Source organism: Globicephala melas, chromosome 1, assembly GCF_963455315.2.
Source record: "Globicephala melas chromosome 1, mGloMel1.2, whole genome shotgun sequence".
NCBI lineage: Eukaryota > Metazoa > Chordata > Mammalia > Artiodactyla > Delphinidae > Globicephala > Globicephala melas.
The window spans coordinates 183,593,558-183,611,249 of NC_083314.1; the positions used below are offsets into that span (position 1 = coordinate 183,593,558).

Here is a 17,692-nt window from a genome sequence, read left to right on the forward strand (position 1 = left end):
TTGGAAGTGGGCACGTGTGCGGTGGGAGCGGGGCGCGATGGGGTGAGGGAGGAGCCAGCCTGTACAGATTTTTCTGGAGGAATCAGACCCACTGTCTCCAGAGCGGCCCTTCCCCAAGTGCGGAACACATTTTTCTTCGAATCCTCTTTGGAAAGGGGATTAGAAGCGTGTTGCGGCCGGTGCGGGGCGACCAGGGTCTCGGCGCGTGTGAGCGGAGTACTGGAGCTCGCTGCCCGCTGCCCCGGGGATCCCGCCTCCGCGCCCTTGGGGACCCTTCCCGGGCGGGGGCGGCAGCGGCATTGGGCCCTGCCGGGGTACGCGGGCCGGCGTTTCCCCGCCTCCCAACGGGCCCGGCCCACCCGAGTCCCAGCTCCCAGCTCGGCCGTCGGGTCCCCGGGCGCGTGGTCGCCTCGACGGCTCCCCCTGCCGGAGCGCCCTGTCCCCACCCCGCACCCAGAGTCAAAGGACTAGTCCCCCCAACTTGTTCTCTGCTGTTAACTAGTCGCGCTGCCGGAACGATGGGATGGGGTTGCCACAGCAACCAGACTGGACGTCACAATCCGGGCATGTCTGCCGCCCCCCCCCCCGCCCCCCCGCCCTTCTTGCTGCCTGCCGCCGGCGCTGCCGCCACCACCTCGGCCGGCTGCGGGACTCAGGCTGCGGGGCGCGGTGGGCGGAGCAACCCGGGCTTTGCGGGGAGCGGGGCGAAGGCGGCCGAGAGGAAGGGGGTCGAGACCGGGGAGTGGAGGTTTGGGGGGGTGGGGGGGCAGGCGGCCGCCATCTTCTCGCCGAGGCTGCCTCGCCCGCCGCGCGCGCCCGTCCGGCAGCGCACGGGTTAAGGCTGGCACCGCGCCCGGCGGGAGGGGGGGCGCCCACCTCCCCTCCCCCCCGCGCCGGGCATGCGGGGCCCGCTGGGCACCGAGGAGGAGCTGCCGCGGCTGTTCGCGGACGAGATGGAGAACGAGGACGAGATGTCAGGTGAGCGGGGCGCCGGCTGCGCCCGGGGCGGGCGGCGGGGGACGAGGCGACCGGCGGGGCCCCGGGGCCGGACCTCGCGGGCGGCGCTGGCGGCGCGCGGGAAGGGGCGCCGGGCTGCGTTCCCGCCTTGCTGGCGCCGCGCGGCCAAGGGCGCGGGGCTGGGCGAGCGGCGGGGAGCGGCGCGCGGGCCGCCAAGGGCGGGTACGATAGGGGCCACCCTGGCCGCGGCGCGGGCGGAGGACCGCCGGGGGCCTGCGCCGGGCGCCCGAAGCGGGGAGGGGGCGCGGCGCCGCGGGGGTCAGCCCGCGTGCCCTTGAAGGGGGCGGGAATCTCGCTCGGCTGCTGGTGCCGCGCACTCGGCACTCTCGCCCCGCGCCGCGCACCCCTGGCCTCGCGGGGACGGGCGGGGGCAGGAGGGACCAGATACCCGGACCCGGCCGGTCTCGGCCCCAGGGTGGGCTGGGTGGGGCCCGGAGCGGGCGGAGGACGGGACGTGCTAGACGAGAAGGGCGAGCGCCCTGGCTGGGGCGGCTTCCCTCCGGGCCCACGAAAGCTCCGGGGTGAGGCGCGCGGGCTCGGACTCCCGCTCCCCTTACCCGGCCGCCGGGAGCCGTGACTGCCGCTCCCAAGCACTTTGCCCGGGCCGCCGGCGTCTTCCTGGCGCGCCCTAGCGCCGGCCGGCGCCTCCAGCCCGCGGTCGCCCGGCTAGTGGCGTTCCCAGCCCACCCTGCTTTGGCTCCGGGCCCGACTCGCAGGGCCACCGCCCCTGCCCTTGCCACCCCTCTCCAGAATTCAGCAGAAAGAGGGCTTGTGCGTCAGGGATAGCCTTGCGGGATCATTCTTTACTCAACTGCTCACCGTTTGTTTGGGACGTTTCCCCTCCTGGCACAGCTGGGCAGGGCCTCGCCCTGTCAAGCAGCCTTCCTCCTTCCCTTCTGGGGGACTCTGTCACATCGCAGCTTCCCCGCACCGAGTCATGGCCCCTCCTGGGCTCCTGGGGGACTTGTGGGCGGTGCCGGAGCCCTCCCTGGCCCTGGAGTGGGCTGTCTGGCCCCAGGGGGGAGCATATTCCACAGATTGGCACCTTAACTCCTGTGTGCAGGAGGTGAGAAGGGGAGGACCCAGGGGCGGCAGCTCCTCTCTGCTCTGCCTCTCCTACTGAGGGGCTTCCCACCAGGCGGCCATGCCCACTGGGGGGTCTCCTCCCCTGCTCACTTGTTTGCTTGCTTTAACAGGGTGACTGGGGCCTCACCCTGCTTTTCAGACAGTGCAGCCAAGTTTGCGAAGAGCCTGCTGGGGTGAGGGGAGTGGGGGTGAGGTGGCCACACATGGGTGGAGTTGCTTGGACAATAGTTGACTGCTACGTGCTGGGGTCCAGGGAATTAGGCCCATTTCCCGGAAGGGAACACAGAGGCCTAGCACAGGCACTGAAACCCATGGCTGTTTTCTACTTAGGAAGCTGGCCCCTTGGTAAAGCTGGTCACTGGCTTCCTCAGTGAGTGGTGCTCGGGGCGTGGCCCTTTGTGGCACTGATGGGGCCAGTGGACAGCTGAACGTTCGTGAACAGACTTATTTCTGGGACTTCACCAACCCCCTGATGGGGTCCCCTGTCCCCCTTTCCCATGCGTTCTGGCTCTCCCTGGTTGTGTCAGGGCTTGGAGGGGAGGGGAGGCGAGGAGGCCAGGGAAGGTGTCCCCAGACTGGCGGGCACCCAGCTCACTCCACTTGGGCCTGGGTCCGAGTCGCCTGCCCACCACCTTTCCTCCCTCCTGCTTGCACCTGTCACTCCAGGGCAGGGCGTGGGGGGGTGGGCTTGGCCCCAGGGCCTCTAGGAAGGCCTCCAAAGTCCCGCAGAGCAGAGACTGCAGCCTGTCCTTCAGCAAGGCCAGGGGCTCCCACCTCCAGAGCACGTCCTGAGCCTCCCCGAGCTGCCAACTCCTCTCTGTGTCCCTGGTCCAAACCACTGTCCCCTCCGCTGGTCCCCTCCGGCTGGTCCCCTCTAGAGCCTCCTAACCAGTTCTCTCCGACCACGCTCCGCTCAGCAGCCAGGGTCACCTTTGAAAACGCAAAGCAAACCCGGACCCCCACGGCTTGGACTGACTGCAAAGTCCCTTTTCTATTCCACCCTCATCTCCACCCCGACCTCCTTGTTCACACTCTGGCCTCCCTGATGCTTCTGGAAGCCCCCAGGCTCCATCCTGCCCTGAACGTTGGCCATGACCCCTGCCAGACCCAAGCTTTCCTCGGCTCACAACTGCCTCCTTCTGCCGGTTAGGTCTCAGCTCCTGGCTCCAGCGTAGCCCCACCCCTGTCATTCTCAGGCCCATTTTAATGCTTTATTTTCTTCGCAGTGCTTCCCTGGAATATTATCATCAGCTGACTTGTGTCCGTGGGCTCCCGCCTTGGGTGTGACTCCCGTGACCACCCACTGTGCCCGGCACCTAGCACTGTGGGTGCTAGAGAGAGGGTTGTGGTCTCAGTGTCTGAGGGCTGGGGGGTCCCTGGGTCACCCTGGCCTTTGGACGTGATGACAGCCTCGGCCTAGGCCTCGTGTCTCTCCTGAAGCACTGGCCGCCTGGCCCCCTACCCTCCACTGCGGCCTCTCTGCAGCCGTCAGCCTGAGCTCGTGGCCGTGACCCACAGGGCTGTAGGGCCGGCAGGTCCCCCAGGTGGCCGTTTGTGGATGGGGGAGCCGGTGTGCTGGGAGCTGTCACACTAAGTTTTCAGTCTGCCGCGGCGGACTCAGTCCTTGTCAGGCCTACTGTCTTCACTCTGCCCGTCCGCCACCCCCCTCAGCAGCGTTCATGTTGCCGCCCGGGCTTTGGTCGGGCAGCTCTCTGGCATTGAGGCGGGTGGTTGAGCCTGCTTGCGGGGGTGGGGGAGGTGCCCAGCTGCCAGATTCCCCTGGGCGTTCAGAGGGCTAGTCCAAGAGAGGGCTCAAGAGTCAGGTGGCTCCGCCTCTGCTGCTTGTTTGTGGCTGACCTCGGGCAAGCTACCCAGTCCCTCTGCCTCAGTGTCCCCACTTGTGGAATGGGCTGCGGCGTCAGCAACCTCATAGAGGGCTTATTATGAGGACTGATGAGGCAGTGCACGTGGAACAAGTAGGTCACAGTGCCCGGCACGTAATAGGGGCCCAGCAAAGTGTGGCTTGTAGTTACCACCGTCCAAGGGGAGCAGTTGGCCTGCCTTCCCCAAGGAAATGCTTCTGAGACATGCACCCTCATCCAGTAAGCTGGGGGGCTGGGAGCCTGGGCCAGAGGGGCTGGAGCGAGGGAGGGAGGAGAGGGCCTCAGCATCCCAGGCCTTTTCCCTGCCTTGTAGGCCCAGCCCTTCCTCAGTCCCACACAGAGGGGTGGGTTTCCTAGAGCTGCTGAGCCCATCTTCTCTCCAGGCCAGACAGTGTGACCACTCTGGCACTGGACTGGCCCAGGTCCCCCTAGCCCATCTAGGCTTCTGTGGGCCCAGGGACCAGGAGGGAGGGAGAGCCACGGTTCTTGAAAGTCTGTGCCTTCTTAGTTAGCTCCCCCCACGTTGGGGAGATGTGGGTTCGGGGCACCCCGGGGAGCCTGGTCATATTTAATACTGTTTGCCGAGAGGAGGGAGGTAAAGCGGTTATAGCACCCTTTGCCCAGTGGCTTGGCCTGTGGGGTAGTCACCGCATTCTAAAGTGATTTATCATTTCATCAGTTCATTCAATCACCCACCCACTTGTTAATCCATCCACCCACGTATCCACCCTCCCACCAGAACATCTACCCATCCAACCACAAAACCAACCAGTACACCCACCAGACACTGGCCAGCCATCCTACCCATTCATCATGCATCCATCCATCCTCCCACCCACCCATCCATTTATTTAATCTGTCCAGTCCTTCCTTCCTTCCATCCATCCTTCCTTCCATCCATCCATCCATTGACCCATCATCCATCCATCCACCCATCCATTTATTTATCTGTCCATCCATCCTTCCTTCCATCCATCCATCCACCCATCCGTTTTTATCTGTCCAGTCCACCTTTCCTTCCTTCCTCCCTCCCTCCATCCCTTCTTTCCTTTCTTCCTTCCATCCATCCATCTTAACCAGTCTCCATCCATCCATTTATTTATCCGTCCAGTCCATCCATCCATCGGTCCATTCATCTCTCTGTCCATCCATCCATCATCCAGTTGTCTATCCATCCATCCACTCACCCACCCAGCATAGATTTCTTGCATGTCTTCTCTGAGCGAGTATTGAACACAGTACACGGTGTCTGACTTTCTGGGGGTTTTGCAGGTGAAACTTTTGAGACTTCCTGCCTTGTCTCTTTGGCTCTGTCCTTATTTCCTTCCTGTTCTTATTCTCACTTACTCTTTCCCCATGTCTCTCCCTTCGTCTGTCTCCAAGTCTGTCAGGCTGTCTTCCCCGAGTCCTTCCTTCTCTCTGTCTGTCTGTCCCTCTCTTTCCCTCTGTTGTCCCCGTCCCCTCCCTCCTGGCCTCTCTTTCCTCCTTTTCCCCAGCCTCCTCCATCCTCACTCTATCCAGGCCCCACTCCCTTAGGGTAAAAACTTCCTCTGTCCTCCGCCCCCACCTGCCTGCCTGCCCGCCCGCCCGTGGTGCTCAGGACTGACGTTTTGTTTGATGAGATGCCAGTGAGGTAGTGTCTGGGTTTTGTTAAATGTCATAAATGAATTATTAATCCTCTCTTGGGCGGGAGTACTGCCCCCCCCAGCAATGTCAGTAGAGACCTGTGGTGTGGGGGGCACTCCAAGGACTGATGGGAACCTTAGTCTTGGTGACCCCTCCTTGGCCAGCCCTAGGGTGGCCCTGAGAACCCCTGGCCCAGCAGTGGCCAAACGAGAGCCCACCCCTCCCCCCGCCATCCACTCCTTCAGTCCCGGCCATCCTAGCCCTCCTGAGGCCCTGGGCCCCGCCTGCCACTGCCAGGCACTTAAACTGCATCTCACAGTTTCTAATTCATCACCCCGTGAGAAAGGCAGTCCTCAGCCTATTTATCTTTACATTTTTATTTATTTAATTTTGGCTGCATCGCTCAGCCTGCGGGATCTTAGTTGCCCGACCAGGGATTGAACCTGCGCCCTCAGCAGTGAAAGCACGGAGTCCTGACCACTGGACTGCCGGGGAATTCCCAGTACTTGGCCCATTTCAAGAATGAGGAAGTGGGCTCAGTGGAGAAGGGATTGGGGGCCACCCTGCCAGGAAGGGGTGGTGGTTCGAAGCCTGAGCTCCCTGTCCCTCCTCCTGGCCACCAGGTGGCCTTGTTTCCTGCTTGGGGGAATGGAAGGAGACCCTCTCCACAGGCTTCAGAGAGGATGGTGGACGTCGAGCTGGGTCCCCATCGCTGACAGATTTGCTTACCTTTCCGGACTCGGGTGACGGAGCTCTTGATCCGGCTCCTGGCTGCACCTCCCCACATCCGTCAGCCACCCCGAATCAGACGACCTACCTCTTCCTTCCACAGTCATACGTTTTTCTTTCGCTCTGATCACCTTGTGTTTGCTAAGTTCCCTGTCCCCAGAGGACAGGGGCAGGGGGTGGGCAGAGCATGGGGACTTGCGGTGGACTAGCCCTGACCCTCCCACCCTGAGGGACCACGGGTGATCTTTCAGACCAGGGGCCGGCCTGAGTCACCTCAGTGTCCCCTGGGCGTGCCTGAGCCTGGCACATGGGCTATGCTGTTTAAATGCTTGTGAAATAAACGTGGGGAAGGTCTGAATTCTGGGAGGGTCCTATACCTGGAGGGAGGGGCAGGCGCGGGGACCACACCTGGGGGTGGGAGCCACCTGCCGGGGCTCCATCCTGGCTCTGCCACCTGCCGGCTGTGAGACTCAAGTGGGCAAGCGATGAGATCCTCGGAGCCTGTTTCCTTGTCTGCACACGGGGGTGATAACAGTACCGTCTCCCAGAGTTGCTGTGTGGAGTAGATGAATTCATATAAACGAACATATGCTACCTGCTTCGAGCTTGGTGCAGGTGGTAGGTCCTTCCACTGCTATAAGGTGTTTCGCTAAGAAGGGTCCACGCCCCCCGCCCGGGCTGCAGCCTGCGGAGCAGCCTGGGGGTCCCGCAGGGCTAAGCCAGAGTGTGTGCAGCCCCTGGTGAGGGGCTGGGGGAAAGCAGCAGGAGGTGCAGGTGCCTCTCTTTGCCGTCCCCCCCCTTGTCCCCCGTCTCATCTCTGAAGCAGTCTCCCCCGGCCCTGCCCCAGACCTGGGAGACAGATCAGGGCTAATGGGTCCTAATTATAGCCCCTCTGGGGGTCGATGGAGCCCCGGGCCCTGGAGGGGCAGGGCTGGTGCGTGAGGGCACGGCCGCCTGGCTGGAAGGGCTGGGGGGCAGCAGGGAGCTGGCAGACAAGGAGTCTTGAGGCCGCTTCCCCTCAGGACCCTCCCCCAGGGCGGGGGGGCTCCCGCCTTACTGGTGGCTGGGTACCCTGAGGAGGCACAGGGCTGGGCTCCGGGAGGGGCCGATGGGCACTGGGAAGGATTGCTTGGCTGTGACTCTCCAGGTCTGGTTTTAGAAGAAGCTCAGGGCTGGTTGCAAAAGAGGGAGGAGGGGGGCAGGGCTGAGTGGGAATCATGGGGGTGTCGGGGAGCAGCGTCACAGGAGGTCAGCCCTGGGCGTCCTCAGGGCCACCAGAAGCCGTGCGGTGGAGGAAGATGGGGGTGGGCAGGGTGGGGTCCCCGTGGTCGTGTGCCAGCTCTGGAAGGGCCCTGGAGGAGGGATTTAACCAGACAGATGGCCCTGGGCCGTGAGGTCTTCTGGGAGTGGAGGAGGGGTCTGTCCAAGGGCAGAGGGCCTGAGGACTTCTCCTCCGAGCCCTGTCCTGGGCGTGGGTTAGGGCTAGAGGTGCCCCTACCTCCTTCCCAGGCAGGGTGGGGCGCAGCCCATGGGAGATCCCAGGCTTCCTTCTAGAACCTCCCGTGGCCTCCTGTGCATCCATGGTCTGTGCTGCTGGCCGGTCAGTCTGTGACCGTGTGCTGGGCTGGCCTTCCCAGTCTGGGGACTGCGCTGCTGAGGGGACAGGGGACGTGGGGAGATAGCAGGAGGCGGGAGAGAGAGGCCCCCTCCCGGTTGCATCAGCTGAGCCCGTTACATAACCGAGCTGGGCACGGCCAGCGTGCGGGGGTGGCTTTCCCAGGCGGTCTCTTTGCAGCTCCGGGGGAGGTGGAGGCCGGTGGGAGAGTGGGCAGGCGTGGACGGGCATCTCCTCGTCAGCCTGGCTCCCCGCCAGCCATGTCACTGTCCCCAGAGCCCTCCACTCCAGGATGACTGGGGGTCCCTATGAACGTTTCCAACTGGCCCCGAAATCCTTGCCTCTCCCTTGCCAGGGCTCAGGGGACAGGACGGGCTCGGGTCCTGCTGCCCTAGCCTGGCTCCCCTCAAAGCCTGCCCACGTTAAACCCAGCTTCGGGCCTGCCCTCGCTGCCCGCCCCGTGGGCCGTAGCCCTGGCCAGGGCCACAGCATCTGTGCCCACCACGTGGTCCTGTCCTCAGCCCTGCGCCTGTCTGCCATTCAGGACCGCTGAGCTGGCTTCCCGGGGAAGGCCAGCGCTCAGGCCACCCTCGTGTCACCTGCACGGCAGCTCCCTCACCTGTCTGGAGTTGGTCTCTCTCTGTGTCTGTGTTTGCCTGGCAGGATGGGGAGGGGACTGAGACTTGGGCATGCCCTGTCCCCGTGGACTCCTGGGGGGGCCGGACAAGACAGGGCTAGCACTTGCTTCCTGGGGGGCAGGGCCACAGGCCCCCTGGCAGCCCTGGAGGAGGGCCCTGGGGCAGAGGGGCGCTGAGACAGAGGGTGCAGCCCCCGCCTTCCCTGGGTAGGGGTGTGGTACGTGTGGGAACTGGCCCTCCAGGTGTGGGCGGGACGGGCATTCACTGGGCCACCAGCATCACCAGCGCCCTCTAGCCGCACCCAGAGTGTGGTGATGGGCGCCTTCCCCCTCCCCTCTGGGGACTCTAGGGGGCAGGGTCCCAGGCCCTGGGGTGGACCCCTCTGGACGATGGGCGATGTTGGAGCGCCCAGGGTGTGTCCAAGCATCTGTGGGTCTGGCGCGTTCAACAGCCAGGATGTTTTACTCTAAAATTTTTAGACTTCCTGGGCGGGGTTGGGGGCCTATCATTTAAACCCGATTCAGTGAGGACACTGCCCATTTCCCATATGAGAGTCCCCTGCGTGGCCCTGGGACTTTCTGCCCTCCTAAGGGTCTCCCAGGGTGGCAGCCCCACAGTGGGGTCCCGCTCGAGGCAGACCCCAGACCGAGCGAGACTCCCTGTCGTGCCCCCCACCCCCGTGCACATGGGCAGTGAAGGCCGTGGGATGGGGGATAAGCTGCTGGTGTGGAGGCTGGCTGGCTCGTGGACCCCTTTTGTGGACTCTTTGGAGGTTGTGCCGGTGCCTACTGGAAGCTTCCTTCATCCCTGGCAGGCAGATGCATAGCTCTAGTCTGGGTGGCTTGTTCTTGCGGTGTCTTTTTGCTGCCGTCTGCCCCCAAGAGGGCCCTCCCGCTCTCCGCACCCCCAGCCCTGGGGCCCACGTCTGGTCCCAGGAACCCAGGGCTCGTGCCCTTTCTCACCCCTGACTTCCTGGGTGGGAGTTAGGCCCCAGCCACGGGCTCCCTTTGGGGGCAGCAGGAAGCATGTAGCCTGCAGCTTCTTCTAAGATCCCCACGTGACACACCCGCCTGTTCCCCCCAGCCTTTCCAGTGCGCGAAGGAATGAGGATTCAGGAAAGGCGGGCAGCTTCTAGAAAACCCACCTCTCTGTGGACCGTCACATCGTCCCGAGCGCCCAGCGGAGTGTGTTTGGCATCCTGCTGTGTGTGTCCGGGTACCTGTGACGGGGAGTGGGCCTGGCAGGTGCGGGTGGGGACCAGGCAGCGGGGGGCAGTGTGGTCCTCGAATCCCCATTAAGGGGAGCCCTGACATCCCCCGCGCTGGTCTCTCCTCCAAGCTCCCGGGCGCTTGCTCCAAGGCACCAGGTGGTCCCAGGGGGATGTGACCTGTACGTCCCTGTCATCCTGCACTCACAGGCTCTCTCCTGGCCACGCCGTGGCCCTCTGGAGGGTGGAGGTGGGCCTCGACCCCTCCCTGGGCCAGCTGGAGATGGCTTTGTGACTCCGTGGGGCTGCTTTCTCCCTGGGGAGCCATGTCCACAAGGCCTCTTACTTGGTCATTTGTTGTTTTTTTTTAAATTTTTTAAATCTATTTTATTTTATTTATTTATTTTTGGCTGCGTTGGGTCTTCGTTGCTGCGGCGCGGGCTTTTCTCTAGTTGTGGCAAGGGGGGGGGTACTCTTCATTGCGGTGCGCGGGCTTCTCATCGCGGTGGCTTCTCTTGTGGAGCACGGGCTCTAGGCACACAGGCTCAGTAGTTGTGGCCCGCGGGCTCTAGAGCGCAGGCTCAGTAGTTGTGGCGCATGGGCTTAGTTGCTCTGCGGCATGGGGAATCTTCCCGGACCAGGGCTCGAACCCGTGTCCTCTGCATTGGCAGGTGGATTCTTAACCACTGCGCCACCAGGGAAGCCCTGGTCGTTTGTTTTTGCTTCAGTTTCCCAAGCACTGTCATAGCAGGGTAGGTGGTTATTGTTCCATTTTACAGGTTGAGAGGAGGAGAGGCCCAGAGAGGTGGGGTGATGTGACACAGCCCAAGGGGCTGGGGTTCCACTCCGCGGGTCTGGGGGTGGCTTTGAGGGGTTGGGGCAGGGGAACTAGATGGAGAAGGCGGGGAGGGGTGGGGATGGGCTGGGGAGGGCAGGGTGGCCGTGATCCGGCACAGTTGGGTGGCAGAGGAACTGACTGTCCCAGCGGGCCCTGCCTCTCACTCTGGGTCCCTGGGGGTCTTCCTGAAGGAAGCAGCGGAGTAACCCCGTCTCCCTTCTGATTCTTCCAGAAGAAGAAGATGGTGGCCTTGAAGGTTTCGATGACTTTTTCCCTGAGGAGCCCGTGAGCCTTCCCAAGAAGAAGAAGTCCAAGAAGCTCAAGGACAACAGGTCCAAAGGGACGAGGAAGAAGAAAGAGGTGAGTGGGGCTGGGCCACGCGGGCGTCCTGACTGCTCCTCCTGGGCCTGTGGAGAAAGACGTGGGCTCCTGGGACCATCTGGCAGAGGGGTGCCTCCCGAGAGCTGAGCCTGAGTGAGAAACACCAAAACCAGTGTCTGGTGTGGGCAGCGTCCCCACGGACACCTGCCCCGAGATGTATCTCAAGTGTCCTGTCCTTTTTTTTTTTTTGGCCGCGCAGCACTGCTTGCGGGATCTTAGTTTCCTGACCAGGGATTGAACCCGGGCCACGGCAGTGAGAGTACGGAGTCCTAAGCACTGGACCGCCAGGGAATTCCCAAGTGTACTTTTTTATTTTTGGCTGCGTTGGGTCTTCGTAGCTGCGCGCGAGCTTTCTCTAGTTGCGGTGAGCGGGGGCTACTCTTTGTTGAGGTGCGCGGGCTTCTCATTGCGGTGGCTTCTCGTTGTGGAGCACGGGCTCTAGGCATGCGGGCTTTAGTAGTTGCGGCACGTGGGCTCAGTAGTTGTGGCTCGCGGGCTCTAGAGCGCAGGCTCAGTAGTTGTGGCACACGGGCTTTGGTGCTCTGCGGCATGTGGGATCTTCCCGGACCAGGGCTCAAACCCGTGTCCCCTGCACTGGCAGGCGGATGCTTAACCACTGCACCAGCAGGGAAGTCCCTACTGTGTTCTTAAACAGGGTGTGCTGGGGTGTTTATTCTTTTCTCCTTGGTGTCTGTCCTGGGCCATGACAACATGGGGTCCCCGGCGCTCCCTCCCCTTCACTGGAGGCCCCTATTCCCGCTTGCACCTGTGTCCACTGCCTCTGTGCTCTTGGTGGTGCCTTCCGCTACCCCCTCCGTATCTGCCTCCTGCCAGCTGTCTGTTCCTCTGGTTTGCTGCTTCCAACCTGTTGTGAGTTGGAATCCTGGTGAGCAAGATACAAATGGGAGAAGAGTAAGGAGACCCCGGTGAGGGATGGGTCTCCTGTGAGTAACTCGTGTGAGCATTTCTAGAATGCCCCGCGTGGACTCACTTCATCCTCAACAACAACCTTGGGAGTCGGGGGCAGGGATGGTCATCACCACCCGACAGAGGGGGAAACCAGGGATGCCTCTTAGCTTAAAGCCCTCGGCGCTTGGAGGGGACGGTCATAGGGTCATAGGGCAACGTGGGGACTCCCGTCTCTCACCTTGTGAGAGCTGCCACCTCTCCTCGGCGTCACTCGATCCTTCCGGTGGCTTTATGGGGAGGGGCTGGTGTGCACCTTGCTTTACAGATGAGGCTCAGAGATGAACTTGCCAGGGGTCACAGCAACACAGCTGAGATCTGGCCCTGGGGATGTCCGGCTGCCCCCTGCCCCCCAGCCTGGTCCTCCCCTGGCCCGCCTGCTCCGAGGGGAAGCGCTGTCGATCCTCTGGCCTTCTCGCCTCCCCTGCCCAGAGGAGACCCACCTGGCCCAGCCTCAGAGGGGAGGCGGTCGGGGGGTGTTATCGCCCTCGGTGGCCCCGGGACAGAGTAGCAGTGTGTGTGGGGGGTGCCCTGTGGAGATGTTCTGACGTGGCCTTAAAGGCCACCGTGGGCCTCTGGCTCGTCCCCTGCAAGGCTTTGTGCAGAGGGGCCCGTGGTATGACTTAACTCTGGAGGGTCCCTAAACAGGCTGCAGGGGCAGGAGGGAGGAGACTCCTGAGGACAAAGGGCCTGTGATGGTGGGCAGGCGATGGGTGGTGGAGTTTCTTCCCCACATCTCCCCAGGCCACTGCCCACACCTGTCTGAGCCTTGCCTCTGTGTCTGTAGTAAGGGGAGCATCACCTATCCACACCCCCCTGCTTGTTTGGGGGCAAATCAGATATGGGCCACCAGGGCGTCTTCACGTGAGAGGTGCCACGGGGAAGGCCAGTGGCCCTCGGGGGCATCCAGGGTGTCAGCCTGCAAGCGTCTGGAGGGCAGGGCCTGCCCTGGGCGGTGCCCCGGGTCCCCATAGTGGTTGGCCCCTGGCTGGCCTGCCTGGAGCTCAGGGACTGCGGCAGGGAGGTGTCAGCCGCACCTCCTCCAGCTGGAACCACGCAGGTACGTCCTGCCTGTGTTCTCTGGTGAGCTTGGGGTCAGCATTTCTTACCAGGTCCGCCCCCTGTTTGGCTCTCCTGGCTCCCGGGAAGGACCTCCTTAGGACAGCTGCCCTGTCCAGGCTCCTGGCCAAAGCTGCCCCGAAGCCTCTCCCTGCCCGCTTGCGGCCACACCCGGCTGTCCGTCTCCTCTGGCGCGCATAGACGACCCTTTCTCCCCCCCAGAGGGACCCTGAGCCTCCTCCGAGCCCAGCACTGCCCCTGTCCGATGCCACCCTCCATCTCTGTTGCCCCTCAGCTTTGTTCTCACTGCCTGGGCTCCTGGCATCCTTCCAGGATTGACAGGTCTATACCCTCCCGGGACACCCCACCCCTAACCCCGCGGCTGGTACGTGGGCTGCACGTGGGCAGGTTGTGAGCTGCCGCTTCCTGTCCCCATTATCCAGGAGGGGCAGTGGAGGCAGGAGAGGGGAAGGGGGGGTGGCCCATGCCTGGAGGCTCCCCCCACACCCCCGAGGGAGGTGCTGTGGACCGGGTCCCCCTGCTGTGGGGAGGGGGCTCTGAATTCCCTGCTGCAGCTCTCCTCAGCCCCTCCCACACCCTGGCCCGCAGGTCTGTCTTTGTTGGGGGCAGAGGTTAGATGGCTTAGGGCCGGCGGGGCCCTGGGATGCAGGGGCCGACTTCCCGGTTGAAGCTCTGAAATCTTGGCTCTGTTGTGGCCACTGCTGTCAGCCCTCAGACCTGATGCTCTGTGGATGCGGGGTGGAGGTAGATTCTAGGGTCCCGGGGCATCCCGCGCAAGCACCTTCTCCCCAGCGATTTCTCTCCCTCTCCCGAAGCTTCTTTCTTGGGAACTGGGAGGGAGGCTCTCGTCTCTCACTGCTGTGGTCTGAGCATGGCCTCTGTGCTGTATCCATCTCTTCCTGGGTCTCCCTTGCCCTCCTTCTCCCTCCTCTGCATGTCTTCTCCGCCCCTCTCCCCCCCACCTCTGTCCCTTCCTCTCTCCTCCTCTCCTCCATTCCACTCTCCCTCCCCTCACTTCCTCTCCCTCTTTCCTTCCTCTCTCTACTGAGATGCAGTTCCTGGATCTCAAAGGAGATGGAGGCCAGGGTAGACTGGAGGGCCCCGCAGATGACCGGGCAGTGCCAGCCAGGCCCCCAAGGTGGCCCTTGGGCCACTGCTGCGCCCTCCCCAGCGTTGCTGAGAGTCTGGCTTGGCAGCTCTCAGATATCAACAGTCTGAGCCAGAGAGCAGGGTCCTGGCCGCCATGTGCACACTGCCCGCCCGCCCGCCTGCAGAGCCCAGTCCTCGGGATGTGGGGAGGGGAATGTCGCCCCTTTTCTCCTTTTCATCTCCAACCAGGTGGCCCCAACACAAGGCGCTGGGTGGAGGGAGCAGAGGGCCCCCGGTGGTGGAACCCATGTAGCGGCAGGTTTTTTGGGGGTGGGGTGGAGGGACAGGCAGCAAGTCGTGAATTCTGATTTACATAAAATAACCGGGGCTTCGGCCGGAACCTGAGCATATGCAGATGAAGCTCCTTGTCAGACCCAGCGCAGGAGGGAGAAAGGATTTCAACCTGTGCTGCAGCGGTTACCATAGCAACCAATTATTCAGTGCTAAATTATAACTGTTTATAACACTCGTGAATGGGAAGGCTCATATTTCATTCTTTCTTTTTCCCTCTCAGTCTCGAAGGACCCCAAATTGAGAATGACCAACTCTCTGAGTCCTTCCTTTTGAGTTTAAATGCCTGCTTTTTAGAGAGATGTGGTGTATGCTGAGTGCTGGGCGTAGAGAGAAGGGAGAGAGGGATGCGAGGCCTGGATCGAAAGACATCTGCAGAGCTGGGGGAGGAAGGGTGGGCATAGACTGCCCGCTCGGGGTCCCCAGGGCCTTCACGGGTGGCACGCTGTGCCTTCAGTGGGCCCGGGGCTCAGGGCAGAGACCCCTCCTCCCTACCCCCAGTTCCTCGCATACTCAGCCTGGGTGTAGGATTGAAGGCAGCTTTGCAGATGGGTTCTGTTGGGACTCCAAGTTCCCTTAGATCCTTCTGCCATCCAGGGCGTCCCCTATAGTCCTGCCCGGGGCTGCTGCAGCCCAGAGGGCACAGCATCAGGGTCACAGCCCCAGCTGGTCCTGATGTTCAGAGCCCACCCACAGTGTGGCTCGGGGCTCAGCTTGGTTCGGGGCTTTATTAGGGCATTTTTGCTCTGTGCCTGTGTCTCCTCCCTGAGTGTGGCTTGGCCCGCACTCTCCCCTGTAAGTTTCGAGATACCGAATGGTGAGCCTACTCCTGGTTCCTGGTCATTCCTCCCCTTCTTGCCACTGGCCGACCTGCATCCCTCCAGGTCCTGCTGTTGGGTCACTCCTCTTCGAGTTGTTTTCAGAACCACTCGCTGCCCTTCCGCTTGCCCCTTTCTCTGCAAGGGAAGATTTTGGAATAACAGAACACAGAAAAAAGGAGGCCCTGGTCTAGATGTGTCCAAACAGCTGGATACAGAGAGGCGCTGTGGGTACAGACTGATTGTACCATCGGGAAAACCATCTCCAAAGACCTGTCCTGCACCCCGCCCTCCACCAGCCTCCCGGGTGGGCAGGGGGGCTTGGACGAGATTGGGATGCAGGTGGGGGAGAAGGCAGGGCAGAGAGGGGATCAGGGAATGGGCGGGGAGCCGGGGAATTGAGGAATCTGCCTTCTCCTTGGCCAGGCTTTCCCCGGTGCAGGTAGACAGGGCAGGGAGGGGTCTGCGCCTTCCCTGAAACGAGGGGCTGCCGTCATTGTCGTCCCGTGCTGGGCCGCAGGGGCGCTGACTGTCCTGCTGGGCCGCAGGGGCGCTGACTGTCCTGCTGGGCCGCAGGGGCGCTGACTGTCCTGCTGTAGCTCCGGCTCATTCCTCGAGAAGAAACGTTGCCCTCCTGTCCCCCCACTTAGCCCCGGAGTGGCTGCTGGACTAACACACTCCTGGCAGTGCACAGCTTGGGGCCTTCTGCCAGACGTGCTCCACCTGCCCGCACCCCCCCCCCCCACCACCACTGTGCACACGCACCGACAGGGCGTCTGCTGGAGGCGCCTTCCCCGCCCTCCCTGGAGACCTCCAGCTCCCTCTGGGCCCTGCGTTCAGAGCTGTGCTGGCCACTCCCCACCTCTCCTGCACTTGGGATGTGGCGTGCAGGCTCCCCAGCAGACACTCAGGGCACCTCCCCCTCAGGTGCGGTCACACAGCCCCTTCTGGGCGTCCTGCTGCCCGTCTGCACTGTAGTTGCTGCCCAGCTGCAGGCACTGTCCGTGCACTTGGCTTTAGTCCAGCCCCGATTTGCAGACACGAGGTGGGATGAGGCTCGTGTCCTCCGGTTTGTGGTCCTGGCTGCGTCTTCAGCTTCCGAGCAGAGTCGGGGGCATCATGGGTACTTGGGACTCTCCTACTTCAAAATGCTTAAGGCCTTCTCTCTCACGTGATCTCCTTTGTTCCTCTTACCGCCCTGTATAGCACCCCCATTTCACACACAAGGAGGCTGAGGTCAGGATGCTGCAGTGACTTTTTGCCCAATTCCGGACTAGCAAGGGTCAGAGCTCCGAGACAGTCTGTGTCCTGCAGCCTCCCCAGGGAGCCCCCGGACCCACCGTGGGTCCTCCTGTCTCTTCCCTGCTCTGGTTCGCGGGGTCCCCAGGGCAGCTGAGGGCCAGCCCCACGGCCCTCCCTCGGCGGGCCCCACAGCCTCTGTCCGCGGTGCTGAAGCCTGTGGCACTTCCCTCCTCCCATCCTTACCTGTGCGGGGGTGTGGCTGGGATAGAGCCTGTCTCTCAGGTCTATCGAAGGGTGCTCTTTCCAAGCTGGCCAAACGCTACATCCTTGGGGGAAATGGACATCCCTGTCTGACCCCTGCCTCCCCAGAGGACTGAGGCAGGGCTGGGAGCTGTGGCCATGAGCCCTGGGAACGGGATCGCGTGCAAGGCTGTCCTGCCCTGGGCAGGCTCCGGCAGCAGCCAGGAGCGGCGCACTGCCCCTGGAGCCCGCCCGGTGTGGCCGACCGAGTCAGTATTCCGGGAAGGCCCAGAGGCTCTGCTGCCTGCCAGCCACCAGCCAGCACACTGACTCAGCGGCTTAACGGGCATAAAAGGTTTGGGAGCCGAGCAGCAGGAGAGTCAGGAAGTGCAGGGACCCCACGGGTGGGTCCTTTCCCAGCTGTGTCTCAGGAAGAGTCTCCCTCCTGGGAAAAGACGCTCAACTCCACGGTGCGGCTGGAAAGGGCAGAGCGGGCGGGGGGCCTCCCAAGACAGACCCACTGCCCTTGCTGCCCTCCTTCTCTGAATCTGCTCCCTCCCCTGCCCCCTTCCTTCCTCTCCCTCCTCCCCGCCTTTCTCCTCCCTCTCCACCTCCTCTTTTGCCTCCCTCCCTCATTGCTCCTTCCGGAGCTCACATCCTTCATTTCTCCAGTTCTTTCTTCATCTCTTCCGTGCCTCTCTTTGCCGCCTCTAAACCGCTGGCATGAAGATGCCAAGTGTCATCTTCATTGGAGCGTCCGTGCCTGGCCTCTCCTGCAGACCCAGGCCGGGAGGGACCTAATCAGCCTGCTTGCCTCTTGAAAAGCCCCGAATACACAGCTTTCTCAGCTTTCTCGCAGGGGCAGTGCCTTTCTGATGGGGATGCT

The 17,692-nt window shown here is 62.7% G+C and overlaps 1 protein-coding gene across 2 annotated transcripts in view; it reads left to right on the plus strand.

The window, feature by feature from the left end:
- Nucleotides 1-792: 792 nt before the first annotated feature.
- The window catches only part of CHD5 (chromodomain helicase DNA binding protein 5), a 66,057-nt gene continuing 49,157 nt past the window's right edge, over nt 793-17,692 (plus strand). For both annotated transcript variants that reach the window (XM_060283829.1, XM_060283831.1), the window contains exons 1-2: nt 793-978; nt 10,872-10,999. In XM_060283829.1, the coding sequence (XP_060139812.1) occupies nt 900-978; nt 10,872-10,999 (207 nt within the window). In that variant the 5' untranslated portion in view covers nt 793-899. The remainder of the gene's footprint in view (nt 979-10,871; nt 11,000-17,692) is intronic.